General features: G+C 51.0%; 1 protein-coding gene across 5 annotated transcripts in view; it reads right to left on the bottom strand.

The window, feature by feature from the left end:
• TNS3 (tensin 3) overlaps positions 1 to 18304 on the bottom strand; it is a 319311-nt gene that overhangs the window by 163677 nt on the left and 137330 nt on the right. For all 5 annotated transcript variants that reach the window (XM_064366692.1, XM_064366695.1, XM_064366694.1 and 2 more), the window contains 2 exons: positions 3536 to 3588; positions 464 to 635 (listed from right to left, as the gene is read on the bottom strand). In XM_064366692.1, the coding sequence (XP_064222762.1) occupies positions 464 to 635; positions 3536 to 3588 (225 nt within the window). The remainder of the gene's footprint in view (positions 1 to 463; positions 636 to 3535; positions 3589 to 18304) is intronic.

Here is an 18304-nt window from a genome sequence, read left to right as displayed (position 1 = left end):
GGGCTCCACCATCAACTCAACACGTGTGTTTTGAAAATCGACCTGTCTCCTTGCCTGCAGGGCAGCCCCTGGTTTCTTGGGCACCCACCTAATGTGTCTTCCTAATTTCTTGCTGAAGAGGAGAGTCACAAGTTTGCCTTTTGATTTCAGGGAGGCAGCATGGGAGTGCAGGGGTGGCAGGCTGGGGACATGTCCCCAGGCACTGGGGAGCCAGCCTCACTGATAAATGCAGGACAAGGCGGCGGTCATCCCTGCAGTCAGCTGTCGTGTGTCCCTGAAAGCTACCTACAGAGATACATGAGGCTCCTCTCCAGGCATAGCAGCAGAGAGACAGAGGACCAGGGCGCCCTGGGCTGCTCCAGCTTCTCCCTCATGTGTAAACCAGGGCTCTGCAGGTGCCTGTCCCCTCAGAGTGCCTGCTGCACAGCCTGCCCAAAGGCTCCCGGAGCCGCCCACCGCTCACCAGGTAGTTATCCCCGTGCTTGGACTTGAGCATGCGCGTGACCTCCTGCAGGTTGTGCAGGTAGGACTCCTCGGAGCAGCCGGCGGGGAAGGACACGGCAATGATGCGCTCCGTGATGTAGGTGAGGTCCAGCCCGTGGCCCTCCTCCATGGTGGGGCTCAGGACGACGGGCCTGCGAGAGAGCAGTGGGCAGGTTAGAAACGGGGTAAGGAGGCAACAGACATTCATCCTCTGGAAAAGGGAGAGGACGACAGACACTCATCCTCCAGGTGTTCACACCAGCACCTGGGTGGCCGGTGGTGGGAATTTACAGTGTGTGCCGTCTCTGCGCTGTGTTCCCATAACGGTGGGCAGTGCAGGGAGGGGCATGAGATCGAATTTTCCTAGCAGGGCACAACTGGGTACTGCAAGCTGCGGGCAGGGAATACACAGCGAGAAAGCATCTTAGAGCAGTGACTCATGGGCTCAGATGCAAAAGCACGAAGGCAGGAGGGACTTTTTGTGATTTCACTGGGAGCAGGAGTATAGTCCCAGGCAGGACTCCAGGAAGGGGAGCCTCAACCCCATTCCGAGGTGTCAAGGTTGGCCTGAGGCAGCCGGGAGGAACTGGGGGTGGTGTGAGCAGAAGCCAAATGTCAGCAAGCAGCTCTTCGTGTCTGTGTGCAGCATCCTGGCGCAGGTGCGGCCAAAGATGAGGCTGGTGACCTGGCCAGCTATGGTCACAGAGGACCCTGCAGGCCCAAGGAGGAGGCAGGACCTCACCCAGGAGAGGGGACAAGCTGGGGAGGAATTCAGCAGCCTCATAATCAAAGCGGCCTTTCATCTACTGAGGAGCATCTCAGTGGGTTCCCATCAGAAGGCTAAGAGCTCGGTGGGGCACCGCTGGGGTCCTACCCACCTAACCCCAGGCCAGGTGGATGCAGGGTAGAAAGTGGGACTGTTCACCCGCCCACATGCACAGGTGGCCAGGGCAGGCACCCACATGTGAGATGAAGACTGTGGAGGAGGGAAGAGGGCAGAAATGGCCACGTCATGGCCAGCAGGCTGAGGACTTGGGGAGGACTGGCAGTGTGGGAGCCAGGCACCCAGGGTGACTCGGAGACAAGGGCCTCCCACAGACCACAGGTTCTCCACCAGCCCTGAGGGTCCCTGGGAGGCCTAAGCCCCTCCCAGGAGGGCTCCTAACATTAGGGTTGAGGGTGTATATAGGAGGAGGTGGAAATGGATCCAGGGAGAGGGGATGGGGTCGAACCCAATCGGTGGCCCCATGAGGTGAAGCCAGAGGTGCGGGTGCACAGGATGTGTGCTTCAGTTCCTCCACAGTGCTGCCACCAACCAGCTTTGGGGTTTTCATTTTTACTACTCCTATGTGTTTCTCTTCTTTTTTAAATTTTAGAAAAATTCAAAACCATACAAAACCATTTTGCAAACCTCCATGTGCCCATCACCCAACTTAAAAATTACCAACACACGGCCAACCTTTGTCCATCAATACCCCCAGCGATCTTCTCCACTACTCTGGTTGCTTTAAAGCAATCCCAGATATTATGTAATGTCATTTATAAATCCTGTAGTATTAATTTCCAAAAGGACACTTGTTAATTAAAACATCTACAATGCCATTATTACAATTCAAAAAGAAAGAGTAACATCAAACATCCAATACTATACTTTTTAAATTTATTATTATTTATTTATTGAGACAGAGTCTCTCTCTGTTACCAGGCTGGAGTGCAGTGGCGCAATCTCAGCTCACTGCAATCTCCGCCTCCCAGGTTCAAGCAATTCTCCTGCCTCAGCCTCCCAAGTAGCTGTTACAGGTGCATGCCACCACACCCGGCTAATTTTTGTATTTTTAATAGAGATGGGGTTTTACCATGTTAGCCAGGATGGTCTTAATCTCCTGACCTTGTGATCTGCCCACCTCAGCCTCCCAAAGTGCTGGGATTACAGGAGTGGGCCACCTGATACATTTATTTTTTTTTTTTTTTTTTTTTTTTTTTTTGAGACGGAGTTTCGCTCTTGTTACCCAGGCTAGAGTGCAATGGCGCGATCTCGGCTCACCGCAACCTCCGCCTCCTGGGTTCAGGCAATTCTCCTGCCTCAGCCTCCTGAGTAACTGGGATTACAGGCACGCGCCACCATGCCCAGCTAATTTTTTGTATTAGTAGAGACGGGGTTTCACCATGTTGACCAGGATGGTCTCGATCTCTTGACCTCGTGATCCACCCGCCTCGGCCTCCCAAAGTGCTGGGATTACAGGCGTGAGCCACCGCGCCCGGCCACATTTATTTTTTAAGGTTGATTTGTTCAATCAGCATCCAAACAATTCCCAATAATTTCTTTTTCCTCTATCTTATTCATCCAACATGAATTTAAGTCCAATTCAAATGTTTTCAACACTGTTAGAACAGAAATAAAGTTCCACCCACGGTCATGAGGCTCCACAGTGAGGGCCTCTCCAGAAGACACCGACTGGCTCAGGGCACTGGCTCAGGGCCCCCGTCATCTGCTCTAAGGGGCTCTTGCCAGTACATCCTGATCAAACCTGGAATCTCCCCCAAAGTGACACTTGCACAATCAAGCCTCAGCAGTGGAATTATTTACTCAAAGACAATCACAAGTGTTTCTACCAGCTGGGCTTCTGACCCTGACAGAGCATTTAGGAAAAGCCTGACCTGTGAAGTTCAAGACCAGCCTGTGCAAGACAGTGAAACGCCATCTCTACTAGAAATACAAAAATTAGCCGGCCATGGTGGTGTGTGCCTGTAATCCCCACTACTCGGGAAGCTGAGGCGGAGAACTGCTTGAATCCGGGAGGCAGAGGTTGCAGTGAGCTGAGATCACACCACTGCACTCCAGCCTAAGTGACAGAGCAAGATTCTGTCTCAAAAAAAAAAAAAGAAAGAAAAAATAAAATTTGACGTGTATCACCTTTGACTGGCAATGTTTACAACCAAAACAGAAATTATGATTTCTGCAGAATAAAATGATGCCATGCCCATGTTTTCTCTGTGGAGAGCTGGCCTACAGCCAGAGACACAGGGATGCACGACCCACACAGACACTCACCCCACAGGTTTATCACGGCAGAGAGAAGTGGACAGAGCGGAACTCCCTGGAACCTGAAAATAACAAAACAAGGGTCATTTTGAAGTTTCCTTCCACACCAGTCTCCACACCACAAACACCACTGAGAGGGAACAATGACAGCTGTCCCACAGGTTTAATCATAAACAGCAAGTCAATCATAACTATTGGCCCACCTTATCACCTCAGGCAGGTCTACACCGTATCGTGTGCTTCAGGTCACCAGAGGACGCAATGCCACTAACCAGCATCAGGATGAGCTTCCATAGGGGCCAATGAGGCCACCCTCCAGTCAGGGCAAGGTAGGCATCGCTCAGCCTACAAAGAGTGCCCTGCCCTCCAACACAGAGGTGCCCAATGATACCAGCTCTGTGACTATCATGGCTGCTATATTTACTTGAAAGAACCAATTAATGAGTGACTTTCAGGAATTCTCAATCATACCCACTCTTTTTTAAAGAGCCTATTCAACAGGGAGAAAAGACTCGGGTTATAATTATTTTATAGTTGCTATAACCCTTTCGTGTGTGTAAGGGTTACGTTATATAATACGGAGACAGGTGAGAGAGATCTGTTATTTCAGGAAAAATGGGCTGCAATTGTATGAGTAAGATAGCACTCCAATACTTCAGAAGTGAGCAAATTGGGGCTCAGAGAGGGGAGCGATCTCGTCAGATGGGAGGTGGGTGGGGAAACCCAGACACCCCACACAGGGCACCCTCAAAGGCTTTTTCTGCCATAAGCCAGGTAATGCTGCACACAGGAGCCCAGAGATGGCCGAGTGCAGGGAACGCAGAGCCTCCAGCACTCCTCCTGCTCCCCATCAATGTGGGCACACAGACACCCCCATCAGAGGCATCAATACCCCCGATCACACCTGGGGTCCCGCTCAGGCAGATGCAGCTGACCTGGACTCCTTTGGCAAGAAATGAACAGAAAACAAATTCTATGGATATCTCAGAGACCAACAAGACAGATGTTTTCCTGAAATCATACCAATAAAAAGCCTAGCGCCAATCCCAAAACCGCAGGGATCATTATCTCAGCCTCCCAAGATCTAGGGGCGTGCTGTTCCGTTCTACACCACAATGCCAGCGAGCTCGGCCTCAGGTCCACCTCCTCTTTGTCTCTCCTGGGCGAGCCCCTTGGCCACTCCACTTCTTTGTCCCTGGCCTTTTGAGGTGAGAATAGTAACAGACAGGGCCAATCCCATGGAGCTGTCCAGAAATTCACTGAGGTAATTCTGTCAATGGCTTGGAACCCAACCTGGCACCGGATGGCCACTGCCCATGCTGGGCAGACCTGGCCATGTGAAGTCCTGCGGTCTCCAGACCTTGCCCTCCCCTGAATTCTGAGCTGCACCCCCTGCCTGTTCCCATAAAGCTGTAGGAGGCTCTAAATTTGTTCCTCTGATTTTTCTCAAAGCCCTCACCCAAAGCTGTTCATAGCTCAGACTAGACAGCTACAAAGCTGGAGACTACTGTTTTGCTTAGTAAAACAGCAAAAATAAAATTTTTGAAAACATTTTTTAAAGTTTTGGTGAAATACAAACAGATGCAAGAGTTCCGAGGACAACTTGTCAGTGTGTATAAAAAGTATTTAGAATACAGCCAGGCACAGTGGCTCATATCTGTAATCCCAGCACTTTGAGAGGCTGAGGAGGGCGGATCACTTGAAGCCAGGAGTTCAAGACCAGCCTGGCCAACATGGTGAAACCCCATCTCTACTAAAAATACAAAAACTGGCTGGAGTGGTGACTCACAGCTGTAATCCTAGCTACTCGGGAGGCTGAGGCACAAGAATTGCTTGAACCCCGGGGGGCAGAGTGCGTTGCAGTGAGCCAAGATCGTGCCACTGTACTCCAGCCTGGGCAACAGAGCAAGACTCTGTCTCAAAATATATATATATATATTTAGAATACAATCTCAGAGGCAAACTGAATGCACTAAAATGTACTGCAGGTTAATTCACACAATCTGTACATGTAAGACTCAAATTAAAGCAGCACAGATGCAATCCTAATAGAATTCATGGGGAAACTCGGCTTAATTGGGGTCCCATTTACTTCAAAAAGTACTCAATAAGCCAACATCTCAGGGGAGAACAGCAAGGGGTTCGACCAACCATGGTCCTGGGTCTTCCACGAATCCACCGTGATCTGACTATATGTGTCCCACATCTTGACCAGACCACACATCCAAAATACAGGGACTCCCATCGCAATGTGATGCTGGAGTACACTGGCCCAGTTCCTACAAGTGTGCTGTCGCTTCAGACCCTACATCATGCTTAGCGTTTTACCGTGAAACATACAAACAAGCATTATGGTAACTCACTGGCAACACAATTTAACTCTCACACTGCACATCATTCCAAGATGACCATCACACAAATACGTGACTGTTCACTGCTGGCACCACCGTGATGGGGTAGGAGTGTCACTGTCTTTCCGGCAGGGGCCCTGACAGCAGGAGGGAAGCGGGGAAGGGTCTCGGAAGGCACAAGAACTATGCTGTCCCTGATGGAACCCAGGACCCATTTCCTCAGCTGCAGAGTAAGAAGGGCAGGTCAGACAAACCCACCAGCTCTTCTCAATCCAATAATCTCTGAATCCGATTCAGCATTATATGCCTTGATATAGTGACTCCAGTGTTCAAACCCCAAAACCACACAAATTGCAACCACTGACCAAAAAAAAAAAAACTTTTAAAACAATAGTTATATAATTTCTAAGGTCAAGGCCAATACAGGAAACTGTAATCTGTGCTATTACCACATGGAGGCCCCAGAACCTGAGTTGGTTAAAAGTCATGAAGAGTGTTAAATTGCACAAAGTTGCTTACATAAAGTGTTTGGAAATGCAACTTCCTGTAAAGTACCCCAGCATCACACAGAGAAACTCCTTCCTTAACCTCTGCATTGGGAAGAGGGGCAGGAAGGAGGAACTCAGCCCGTCCCCCAACATAGTCAATTTTCTATTAAGTCTACACCCTCTTAAAATCAAGGCGAGACCCCACACATGTCAGGGCCACCCTCTAGAAACACAGAGAGCTCGACACCCACTCACATCCCCAGCCCCAGACACGCATCTGTTCACCTCATGCCTCCAGCCCAGATGTGCAAACCCAGGCCTGGCCACCTCCAAGGCATGTGGTGCTCAGCAGCTTCCATAGCACGACCCTGGAGAGCACTGCATGAAGCCCAGCAGAAATCTCAGTAAGCAGACATCACCATCCCTACGTTACATGTTACAGGTTGGTAACATAGGGATGGTGACGAGGACATGAGGATTTGGTGGGCAGATGTGTTGGAATCCCACGGTTAAGCTGCAGTAGCACCTTGTGACACCAGAACTCTGCACTCCTTCCATCTCCTGGCTTTCAGTTGGTCCACACCCCTCCTGCCCAGGCTGCCCTTGAATCACATGAACATCAGTGAGGATAAAAGTGTGCTTGGGGGAGTTGTTCTAGCCCCGTGCCCAAGAGGAGAGAGAAACTATGGCCCTTACGTCACTTCCAAGTCAGTGTCTGAGATCAGATGTGCACTAAAAGTCCCCTGAATCATTCAAGGGTTAAATCTGGAACCAAGCAGAGGACATGCCTATGACAGGTCCCCCTGACACACTGGGATAGAACCCCCTCAGTTGCTTTGACTTGGACTAAAACGAGAGCCAAGCCCAATACCGAACTGGAAGGGCTGCCAAGAGTTTCCGAAATACCATGCTTGTCAAGAGGAGATTCAGGGATACAATGTCCCTATGAGTCTTTATTTGAAAGTAAAGAATATACCTACACTTGGGTTGCATAAATCTAAACCCGTGTGTGTGCACCACAATGCATTTCATGACTAAAGGATGACTGAGAAACTAGCTTTCTATAGGTTTATTAAACCTGGCTCCTGAGAAACCAGAAATGCTAACTTCATACAAGAGGTTTGGAAAACTCTCTCTGCTTGTAGCCACTAGTCCCGCAAATCTGTGTTGCAAACTCACTCTCTCTAGGTGTTTTGAAAAGAGAGCTGCCAGCTCACGTCCTCAGAAGCCTTCCCAAGCTATGCTTTCCTCATGGACCCATCGCCGATGGCAATCAAATCCAAGCCCTTCGAGATTAGAGTTCCCAGGAGATAGAAACACAAGCTGCTTCTTTTGTTCCGTCTGTTTTCCAGGGTGAGAAAAACCCAGGCAGCAAATCCTCCCACCCAGCCTCTGCCCAGCCCACGCCTCCCTCACCTGTGTCCCTGTTGGCATACACTTACCATAGCCTTCAATTCCCAAAGGTGCTAAGGGAAAGAAGGGAAAAGGGACAAGGCCCAGGCAGAATCTATGGTTAAGGTTAAACCTGAAAAAAGGAAACCTGAAAAGACCACCCCATTCCTGGCTGCCTTTTTTTTTTTTTAATCAAGCTCTCACTTTGTTGCCCAGGAGCCATGCAGTAGCATGACCACGGCTCCCTGCAGCCTCTTCTCAGTGACCTCTCAGGCTCAGATGATCCTCCCAACTCATCCTCCCAGGTAGCTGGGACTACATGTGTGTGCCACTACATCTGGCTAATTTTTTTTTTTTTTCTAGAGACAGGATCTCACCATGTTGCCCAGGCTGGTCTTCAACTCCTGGGCTCAAGTGACCCACCGGCCTCGGACTCCCAGAGTGCTAGGATCACAGGCCTGAGCCCCTGTGCCTGGTCAGGCTGCTCTTTTTTTTTTTTTTTTTTTTTTTTTTTGAGACAGAGTCTCTGGAGTGCAGTGGTGCGATCTTGGCTCATTGCAACCTCTGCCTCCCGGGTTCAAGCAATTCTCCTGTCTCAGCCTCCCAAGTAGCTGGGACTACAGGCACACGTCACCATGCCCAGCTAATTTTTGTGTTTTTTAGTAGAGATGGGGTTTCACCATGTTGGCCAGGATGGTCTCGATCTCTTGACCTCATGACCCACCCGCCTCGGCCTCCCTAAGTGCTGGGATTACAGGCGTGAGCCACCGCGCCCGTCCCAGGCTGCTCTTTAGAAGCATTTTCCTTCTACAGGTCTTGCAGCTCATCCTGGCCACGTGACAAAGTGGCCCTGTGGGCTCAATGAGGTCACTAACCTCCCTTTCTCTTCTGGTAAAATGACAGCTGCAGATCGAACACTTGGAGGCCATCCCAGCCTTGGACTCCCTGAGTTAGTGAGTGAAAAGTGAGAAGCATTCCTCGGATAAAGAATTAGATGCACTGTCTGGAGGGTCACTCTTGGTCCACATGTTTGTTTGGTTGGTTGGTTTTGAGATGGAGCCTTGCTCTGTCACCCAGGCTGGAGTGCGGTGGTGTGATCTCGGCTCACTGCAACCTCCAACTCCTGGGTTCAAGCGATTCTCCTGCCTCAGCCTCTGGAGTAGCTGGGATTATAGGCATGCACCATCACACCCAACTAATGTTTGCATTTTTAGTACAGACAGGGTTTCACCATGTTGGACAGGCTGGTCTCGAACTACCAACGGCAAGGGATCCGCCCACCTCGGCCTCCCAACCACATACTTTTTGAAATTATTAATGGTCATTTCTTTTGCTAAGAAGGCTATTGTTTTATTACTTAAAACAAACATACCAATAGCAATTTTGCAGCTGTGGGATAAGAAACCATATGACTACCAAGAGAGACAGACAGAGAGAGAGAGAGAGAGAGAGAGAGAGAGAGAGAGAGAGAGAGAGAGACAGAGGAGAGAGAGAAAGAGAAGAGAGGACAATGACTTCCTGTTGCCCAGGAGATTTTGGGTCAACATACACTTCGTAGTATTGATGCAGACTGCTATGCACTTCCTAGTGTGTTGCACGCAGCAGGTGAGAGCAGACTAAGTGGCAGAAAAGCAAACACAGCTATTCTGGGAGAAAGCAGATCAGTCTTATGGCAAAGCACACGGGCTCCACATCAGCCTGGCTGGGTCCAAGTTCAGGGTCCACAGCTTGGCACCTGCAGCCTTGGAAAAGGTTCTCCACTCATCTTGGCCTCGTCTTCCTCCCCTTTCCAGGACTGAGCTCCTGTCCCGACCTCACCTTGGGGTTAGCTATCCATGCATGGCACGCTAGGGCAAATCTGCTTTTCACAGTGACCCTACAGCACGTGGTCCCGCAGTGACCCGGTAGTCCTTTGTCACGCAGTGACCCTCCTGCAGGGTGCCATCCTGCAGTGCACTATCCTAGCACATCCTCTTATGCCTTCGCCCTAAAGACTCGACCCTAAAACACATCATCCCATCCCACAACACCCCACCCCCCCATGCGCCATTCGCCAAGAGCAGCAGGCAGCTCTAGAACATGTGGTGATGCTTGCTCTGGTATCTCTCTGAGAACTGCACTTTCCACTGTGAACTGAACTGCGGCTCCTTGCTCAGGAAGACAGGCATAATCAGAAGGAAGACCTGAGCTTCAGAGAGTCTCTCTGCACATCTGGGAGCAGACCTGGGGAAGAGCCAAACACATCCAGCTAATAAAGGCAGAGAGGACAGCAGGAGGCAGGGGCCCTGGCAGGAGGAGGGGAGGCCGGGGACTGCTGGGACTGAAAGGGCCACTGGAGATTCCCCAAGGCCACTGCCAAAGCACATTTCCAGAGCAGCCAGCCCTGGAGCTGCTCTCCAGGTTGTCACATCAGCACCATGGCCACCACCTGGGCAGGAGTAAGCACACTCACCAGCACAGCCAGCAGCCTCCTCTGCACTCACCCATCTGCAGGCGAGGGAAAGCAGTCGGGGGGGCATCCCAGCTTGTTGGATGTTCCTCTCCATAGGTGAGGATCTGGGAGCCCCTACCTGACAAGCAGCTTAATTTTGAGACAAGCTTGTAATCAATGAGAGCCAACTCGTGGGAATTTGGTTCTTTTTTTTTTTTTTGGAGACAAAGTCTCACTCTGCCACCCAGGCTGGAATGCAGTGGCATGATTTCAGCTCACTGCAACCACCACTTCCTGGGTTCAAGCGATTCTCCTGCCTCAGTCTCCCAAGTAGCTGGGATTACAGGCACCCGCCATCTCACCTAGCTAATTTTTATATTTTTAGTAGAGATGGGGTTTCACCATGTTGGCCAGGCTGGTCTCAAACTCCTGACCTCACCAGCCTCCCAGTGCTGGGATTACAGGCATGAGTCACCATGCCTAGCAGGAATTTGGTTCTTTTTTAACCTATGTCCTTTGACTGCTTGTTTTAACAAATCAAAAATTTCCAAACCTCACAGTATAGTAGTGAAATCTAGTATCAGGCAGACCTGGGTATGTGTCCCACCACCTGCCAGCTGCAGAACCTTGTGCAGGGCATTCATGAGCCTCAGTGAACCCATCTGCTGAATGGGGCAATGATGTCTCCCTTGTGAGGCTGTTCATAGAATAAAGACAAAAATGCCCAATGCCTGCCTGAGACTAACAATCCAGGCTTGCTCGCTGTAGATTGTCCCTGGGCCTTGCACTATATGCTGCCAACGCATCCAGAAACTCTCAGAATCCCCACTGCCCAGGGAATTCACTGCTCGGCGTTCAGCACTGTGCACCAGGCATGGGTGCATATCCTGCAGGTGGAAGGCAGTCTGAAGAGAAGAGCTCACCTGTAGCAAACCAAGCCTATGCTGTGCAATTGATGCTAATGCGGCATTTCACATGGAGCATCCTTCACTGATGTCCCATTGCCATGGGTGAAAGGCAGGTCCTCAGCCTGGTCCTCAGAGCCCTGCCCCTGCCTCCTCATGTCTCCCTCACTCCCTGTCCCTACCTTACCCGCTCTGCTTCCTCCTGCCCCAGGGTCTTTGCACATGCCACATACGGCCTAGAATGCTCCCCATTCATGTATCCCAGCTTTACCTGGTTAACTCCTGTGATTTCTCAAGAGCGTGGCTCAGATGGCAACTCCCCAGCAAAGCAGCATTTGATCCCCCTACCCCACCAGAGTCAGAGTCAGGGCATCATTAATATGTTCCTTTCAGCCTCGGTCTCTTTTTTTTTTTTTTGGAGACGGGGTCTCACTCTGTCACCCAAGCTTGCATGCAGTGGCATAATCTTGGCTCACTTCAACCTCCACATCCTAGGTTCAGGTGATTCTCCTGGCTCGGCCTCCTGAATAGGTGGGATTACAGGCGTCCACCACCACACCTGGCTAATTTTTGTATTTTTAGTAGAGAAGGGGTTTCAGGATATTGGCCAGGCTGGTCTTGAACTCCTGACCTCAGGTGACCCGTCCACCTCAGCCTCCCAAAGTGTTGGGATTACAGGTGGTGAGCCACCGTGCCCGGCCCTGGTCTTCTTTACTGTGCTGACAGCAACTGCAAGAAAACAACTAACTGTGAATTCTTGTCTGAGCTCCACAGCCCCCTCCCATGCAGACCCAGCAGAGGCTCTGGCGGTCCAGCTCCCAGAGGCATCTCTAGCCCCTCAGGCCGCACCCTGCACACAGCAGCAACCTAGCACAGCAGTCTGCAGAATGAAAAAAGGAAGAAATAAACCACTAACCCCAAAGTGGCTACAGAGTCATCTGGCCATCTGAAGAGGCAGGAGGATTCAACAGACAGCTAGTTAGCTTTAGTTTTGAGTTAACAAAAATAAACGTACCCCATCAACTTTCACAGACTTACCTAAAAGAAGAGTAAGACGAAAAGCAGTGACATCTGCTCCTTCGCAAGGTTATAACATGAAATAAATGGGGCCTATTTAGGAAGACGGTGCCCACAGAATAGCAATGTGGTTAAGTATCAGCTTGAGAGAGCTCGGTAAAGGCTCACAGTGTGGCTTGGATAGACGTGACTATAAACTATGGATTTTTCTCACCTACCGAGCTGAACTCAGTATCCTGTGCCCACTGAAGTACTGAAAACAGTAATACATATTCTTCAAGTCCTTTCTCATGTAATTCCCAAGACTATCCTTTAAGAAGCAGTCTCATTAGCATCTCTGCCTCCCAAGGAGCAGAGGTGGCCATCCCTCTTCCCAGGGGCGCCCTGTCCACCAGCAGAAAGCAGACCTCCACTCTCTGCCAGGCCTCTAGCTACAGCCCAGGTTGGCCAAAGAAGCAGTGACTAGCACCGACCCTTGCTGCTGCTTATCCAGGGGCTAAGAAAGGTGCAGGGCAGTGCGAGGATCCCTGAGCCAGGGTAGGTTAAACATGACACCCCGCTTCTTGCCTCTCCTTGTCCTCACTGGCTTTTGGTGAAAGGAAAGAAAGAGCCCTTCATGGATGTCGTGTTAGAAATCCCAGCAAGGGCCGGGTGCGGTGGCTCATGCCTGTAATCCCAGCACTTTGGGAGGCCAAGGCGAGTGGATCACCAGGAGACCGAGACCATCCTGGCCAACATGGTGAAAACCCATCTCTACTAAAAATATAAAAATTAGTCAGGCGTGGTGGCAGGCGCCTGTAATTCCAACTACTCGGGAGGCTGAGGCAGGAGAATTGCTTGGACCCGGGAGACGAAGGCTGCAGTGAGCCGAGATGACACCACTGCACTTCAGCCTGGGTGACAGAGTGAGACTCTGTCTCAAAAAAAAAAAAAAAAAAAATCCCAGCGAGGCCAAAGCCTGCAGTGAGAATACCAGCTTCCCTGGGTGTCCCCAGGGCCTGTGCACTGTTCCTAGCCTCCTGACCAGTCCTGAAAACTAGCACTGCAAACAGCTCTGTAAAAAGGAGCAAAAAGCCAGGAGCAGTGGCTCACGCCTGTAATCCCAACACTTTAGGAGGTGGAGGCAGGCGGATCACTTGAGACCAGGAGTTCAAGACCAGCCTGGCCAACATGGTGAAACCCCATCTCTACTAAAAACACAAAAAAATTAGCCTGGCGTGGTGGCATGTGCCTGTAGTCCCAGCTGCTGGAGAGGCTGAGGAAGGAGAATTGCTTGAACCCAGGAGGCAGAGGTTGCAGTGAGCTGAGATAGCGCCACTGCATTCCAGCCTGAGCAACAGAGTGAGACTCTGTCTCAAATAAATAAATAAATAAAAAGGAACAAAAGCCTTTTAAACGGAACTAATCTGCAAGGAGGCAGGACTATGCAGGGCCTGGTGACACAAGACACAGATCACAGCTGCCCGGCTATGTGTGGGGTAGGGACAATTAAATGCGTTGGCTGGGGAACCTCTGCACATTCTGTTTTTGTTTCACCAGGCAAATGGAGAAGAAGTAAACGTAAAATCGTTCTCAAAGGCAACAACCCGAGCAACATTCAGTTGGCAAATTTAAAGGTATTCATTTGTTCATCCTTCATTGATTCCTCCACCACCCAGCACATACGATTCGGGGCTTCGGTGCACACTCTTTGGAATATAAATGTCTGGGTAGGTGGTCGACTCTACTGTTCAAGTAAGCTGTCTGACCTCGGAAATGTACTTGCCCTCTGTGTGACTCGGTTACCTCATCTGGAATAGGGAGATAAAAACAGCATTCTTGGCAGGATTAAACATGGAAACATATACATAGGGCTTAGAACAGTGCCTGGGACCGGGTGCGGTGGCTCACGCCTGTAATCTCAGCACTTTGGGAAGCCAAGGCGGATCACCTGAGATCAGGAGTTTGAAACCAGCCTGGCCAACATGGTGAAACCCTGCCTCTACTAATTAGCTGGGCATGGTGGCGGGCACCTGTAATCCCAGCTACTAGAGAGGCTGAGGCAGGAAAATCCCTTGAACCCAGGAGGTGGAGTTTGCAGTGAGCCAAGAGATCACGCCACAGGAATCCAGCCTGGGTGACAGAGTGAGATTCTGTCTCCATAAAAAACGAGTGCCTGCCAGTAGTAAGTGCCAAATAAATATTAGCTACTTATTCTATCATCTTATTTCTGTGTCAGGCTTGTGTGAGGCCCTGGAAATACATTTTACCCACAAGTTATTGGGGTTCCCCATAGGCCCCAAAACCAGCTGTGACCAAAATGCCCATTTAACAGTAGGAAAAACAAGACTCAAAGAGGGTAAGTGATTTTCCCAAAGCCAAACACCATTAATGGACACTTTTTTCCCTTCCAGAACAAGAATACCAGGAACCAATTCATTATCAGGATTGCCCAACTTGATTTTCTGCTTAATGCTTAAGCAGCAATCATTAGGAACTGCCAGATAAAATATACCCCACGGAGGTTGGGAAACTAAAATAAAGTCATCTTGTCATTTTGCCTTCATGTCCAACTATGAGAAACAACAGACTAAGATTATATCTGTATTTATTTGTAACCAAATAGTCACAGGATCCTGCCTCCCAGGCCTGGAGCTCGGGCTGGTTTGGAACCATATGGAAGGGAGCAGCTCAGAAAGACCAGCTGCAGGGAGAGGTAAGCAATGGTCGGGGAGGACACAGCGACGAGAACATTGCCAGAGAGGTTGGAAGCTCCCCTCTGCTCTTCCCACAAATAAATTTCCCAAGAAAAAGCAGGTGGGGCGGACGGGTCCTCAGGACCCCAGGTCCCACCGAATATCTCCAGCACTGAGGTGAAAGGGGAAATACAACTTGGAATGCCCCTTCACTGCAAAGCAGCCAGTACTGGAGCCCACACAGGAGGACGGCCAGGGACAGAAAGTGCCCAGCGCCAGCCTGGCCGAGAGGTGGCACATGGGGAGTTGGAAACTTACTGCGCTGGGCCTGGGCAGGGGCCACCGGTCAGGGCTGCTTCTCCCTTCCATAGCTCCTCCTATGTTTGGCTCCTTCCCCTGCTTTGGTCAGGTACACCTTTCTTCATGCTAATGTCTCAGCAGCTCTGGGCATAAAGGAAGCCCAGCAGGTGGAAGAGCCCCTGTGAGCGTGGGAGTCCCCAGGACCACAGCCAGGAGCGGCAGGCAGGTGCACCCAGCCCCACGGTGAGCACGCAGGCACGGAGCTCACGGGACAATGTCTGCCCCGGGCTGAGGGCCAGCCTACCAAGGGCCTGTGGGACAGGAACAAGAACAGCGCTCTCCGGGAGAGCCTGCTGACCAGGAAGCTGAGCAGCTGTGCCTTCCTGGGGACCAGCCTCTAGGGAGAACCGCCCCCAAAGGGGTACAGACATGGAGGGCACAGAAGTGGCTTCTCAAAAGGTCCCCTAGGAAAAACAAAACCTACTTCGACTTGCTGGGAGGGCAGGCTCCTTACCTCCGTTTCCAAGATAAGTGATGCCTGATGCCCACCAGTCTTCCTCCCTCCCTCTTTCCTTCCTCTCCCCACCCCCACCCTCTCCTCTACCACTTCCTTCCTTAGTTCATTTTTGCTCCACTTCGTTCCAAATAGGATTTGAGATGACTCATCGAATGAATTCAACATATCAAATAAACTTTTTAAAATAAAAGTCAAACCAAGAAATGAGCACAAAAGCAGGGTTAAAGACAGGATGGCCAAGCCAGGGAGAAGGAAAGGTATGCAGTGAAACCTCTGTTCCGGTTCTGAGTTACAAAACGGGAGATGGAGGCTGGATACATGGCAGATCTTGGTGACACCGGGACTTCAAAGGTCCCCGACCCGCCTGAAGTGGGTTTCATTCTTCACTTAGCACTGAGAGCCGAGAGGAAGGGCAGCCAGCCCAGCTCCATCATGTCCCCAGCTGTCAGACCCACCCGGGCAGCTGTTTAAACTGATCTCACTGATCTCATGACTACAAGGTCAGTCACATCCCTTAAACTGACAGGGACATTGGTGTATGCTTTTTTATAATGACATTTTACATGCACTTACATTCTTTTATTTTTATCAATTATTTCATAATGAAAACATTTCTTCACATAGAAAAGTGGAGCACAGGGAGGGGAGGTGGGGAGGGGCTCACTGGGCCCCCAGCATAATGCTATCAGTGGGCAGGGTGGTCTGGGGGTGCCCGTTCCACTGGAAACCACGTGGTGTCTCCTTCCAGGCTGAACACAAAGTTGGGGAGACAGTTTATAACCAGCCGGGGGTGCATGCTCAGACCAGACGCAGCTCCACAGAGTGGTCTGTGCTTCCTGCCACCTGCCCACCATTTGGCAGGGGCAGACAGAGCAGTGACGGCAGGGGTTCAAAATAGGACCACCTGTCCCTGTACTGGCCACGGTCATCAGACCCGAAGACACTAAACAGGACTTGAACTTCTCTGAGCCTCAGTTCCCACCTCCACGAAATAAGCTGACAACACCACCAGCCTCCCAGGATCTCCATGGGGACTAAGAAGATGCTGAAAGGTACCCAGAGCAAGCCAGCAACACTCATCATCAGCCCTGGGGGAGAGAGGCGGTTGCATTTTTCATTTCCGGTCCAACTCATGCATTTTACAATGGAGGAAAGGCCACAGGGAAGGGCCTGCTCTGGGGGGCAATAGCTGGGCAGGGTGTGGTGCCCTGAGGACAGGCCAGTTTATTCCTTACTTCATGGTAACAGAAAACAGGCCGAGCCCTGAAGAGCCAGCTCTCCCAAAGCACCCTCAACGAGAGTGTCCTCAAATGCAGGCAGCGGCCACCCAGGCAGAGCCAGGGGCTCCCACCCATAGGTGAGCAAGTCAGCAAGGGCTGCCTGGGAGGGAACTGCCTTCTCTAGGAGGTGACAACATTGTTAATGAGCCCGTGTTAATGCTGATCATCTTGGGAGTCTGAAAGTGCTCTGCAGTAGGTGGGCGGTGAGGGGGTGGTGGTTCTATGTGCTGAGTCCACTCTGGAGGGTGCACTGTAGGGCCACGTTCTGTCCTGTTAGCTGTCCCACCCACACTCACACAGATCCCCCTGCAGAGAGCCTGGAAACCAGCCCCTCAGGGCAGAGCACAGGCATCCCACAGTCCTACCAAACTCCTAGCATACAGACACCTGGTCCTGTTCACATGGCATGTCGGGGCTGGGAGTGAGGGGGCCAGACCCACAGATGCTGGCCATCATGGGCCACAGAGATAGGTTCGTGGCCCTGCAGCCAGCTGGTTCCATAGCTCAGCGTTTGCAAGGCTGAGGGAAGGGTCTGAGGCACCCCAGCCTGGCCGGCTCTGATGGGCACAGGTGCTGTCCGGAGAATGCTAAGAGGATCACCCCAACTCAGGCCAGGACCACATCTGCCTCCACCCCCAGAGGGGCATGGCTTTTGCTTTAGAATGAAGAGTGAATGAACTGCGCCAACAGTGACAAGGCAGCCTTAACCTGGAACTTAGCATGGAATAATCAGATTCACATGGACGACCCGGGAAAGGACAAGGAGAAAGGGCTCCGAGCAGCCCTGCTTCCCTTTCATATCCAGGAATGCAAACAAGTATTTGCAGGAGGGCTAGCCCATTTCAGGCACGGCAGGGAGAATGCAAGTGTGACAGAGAGGAAAGACCAGGTTGGACTGAAAACTGGATGGATGAGAATCCTGTCCAGAGGTGCCGGCCAAGTACACATTTAAGACCTCATAAAGGAGAGAGAAGGCAGTGCCAGAGGTGGCAGTGATGGGTGGCAGCACCTGGGAGAGGAAAAGCTAGTCTCCAGCTCTAGAAACCGCGGCCGCTTTGCGGATCCACTGGGGCAGCTCTTGGGATAGGCCAGGAGGGCTGGAAAACATGTGATACAAAGTGGGCGCTTGGGGCAGAGGAGGGGCAGGAGGCGAGAATTCCTTCAGAGGACAGAGTCTGGGCAGAGCAATGAAGGAGGCAACTGTATGTGGTGAGTGGGCAGCCAGGAGTGATATATGCCACGCTCACAGGATGCATGAGAAAGAGGCGCAAGCCAGGGTTCATGGAGCCCAAACTCCAGGTGATGAATTCATGTTGGTGCAAGTCATCCTTCACAAGTTTCTGCATATGGGAGTGACACAATTCCAATTGTTTTTAACAGGGTTTAGTGGTAGCAGCAGCAAGATTAATTTAAGGGGCATTG

This window comes from Aotus nancymaae, unplaced genomic scaffold (assembly GCF_030222135.1).
Source record: "Aotus nancymaae isolate 86718 unplaced genomic scaffold, 86718_ANA_hifiasm-v0.15.2.pri h1tg000065l, whole genome shotgun sequence".
Taxonomy (NCBI): domain Eukaryota; kingdom Metazoa; phylum Chordata; class Mammalia; order Primates; family Aotidae; genus Aotus; species Aotus nancymaae.
This window is presented reverse-complemented; position numbering and strand designations above follow the sequence as displayed.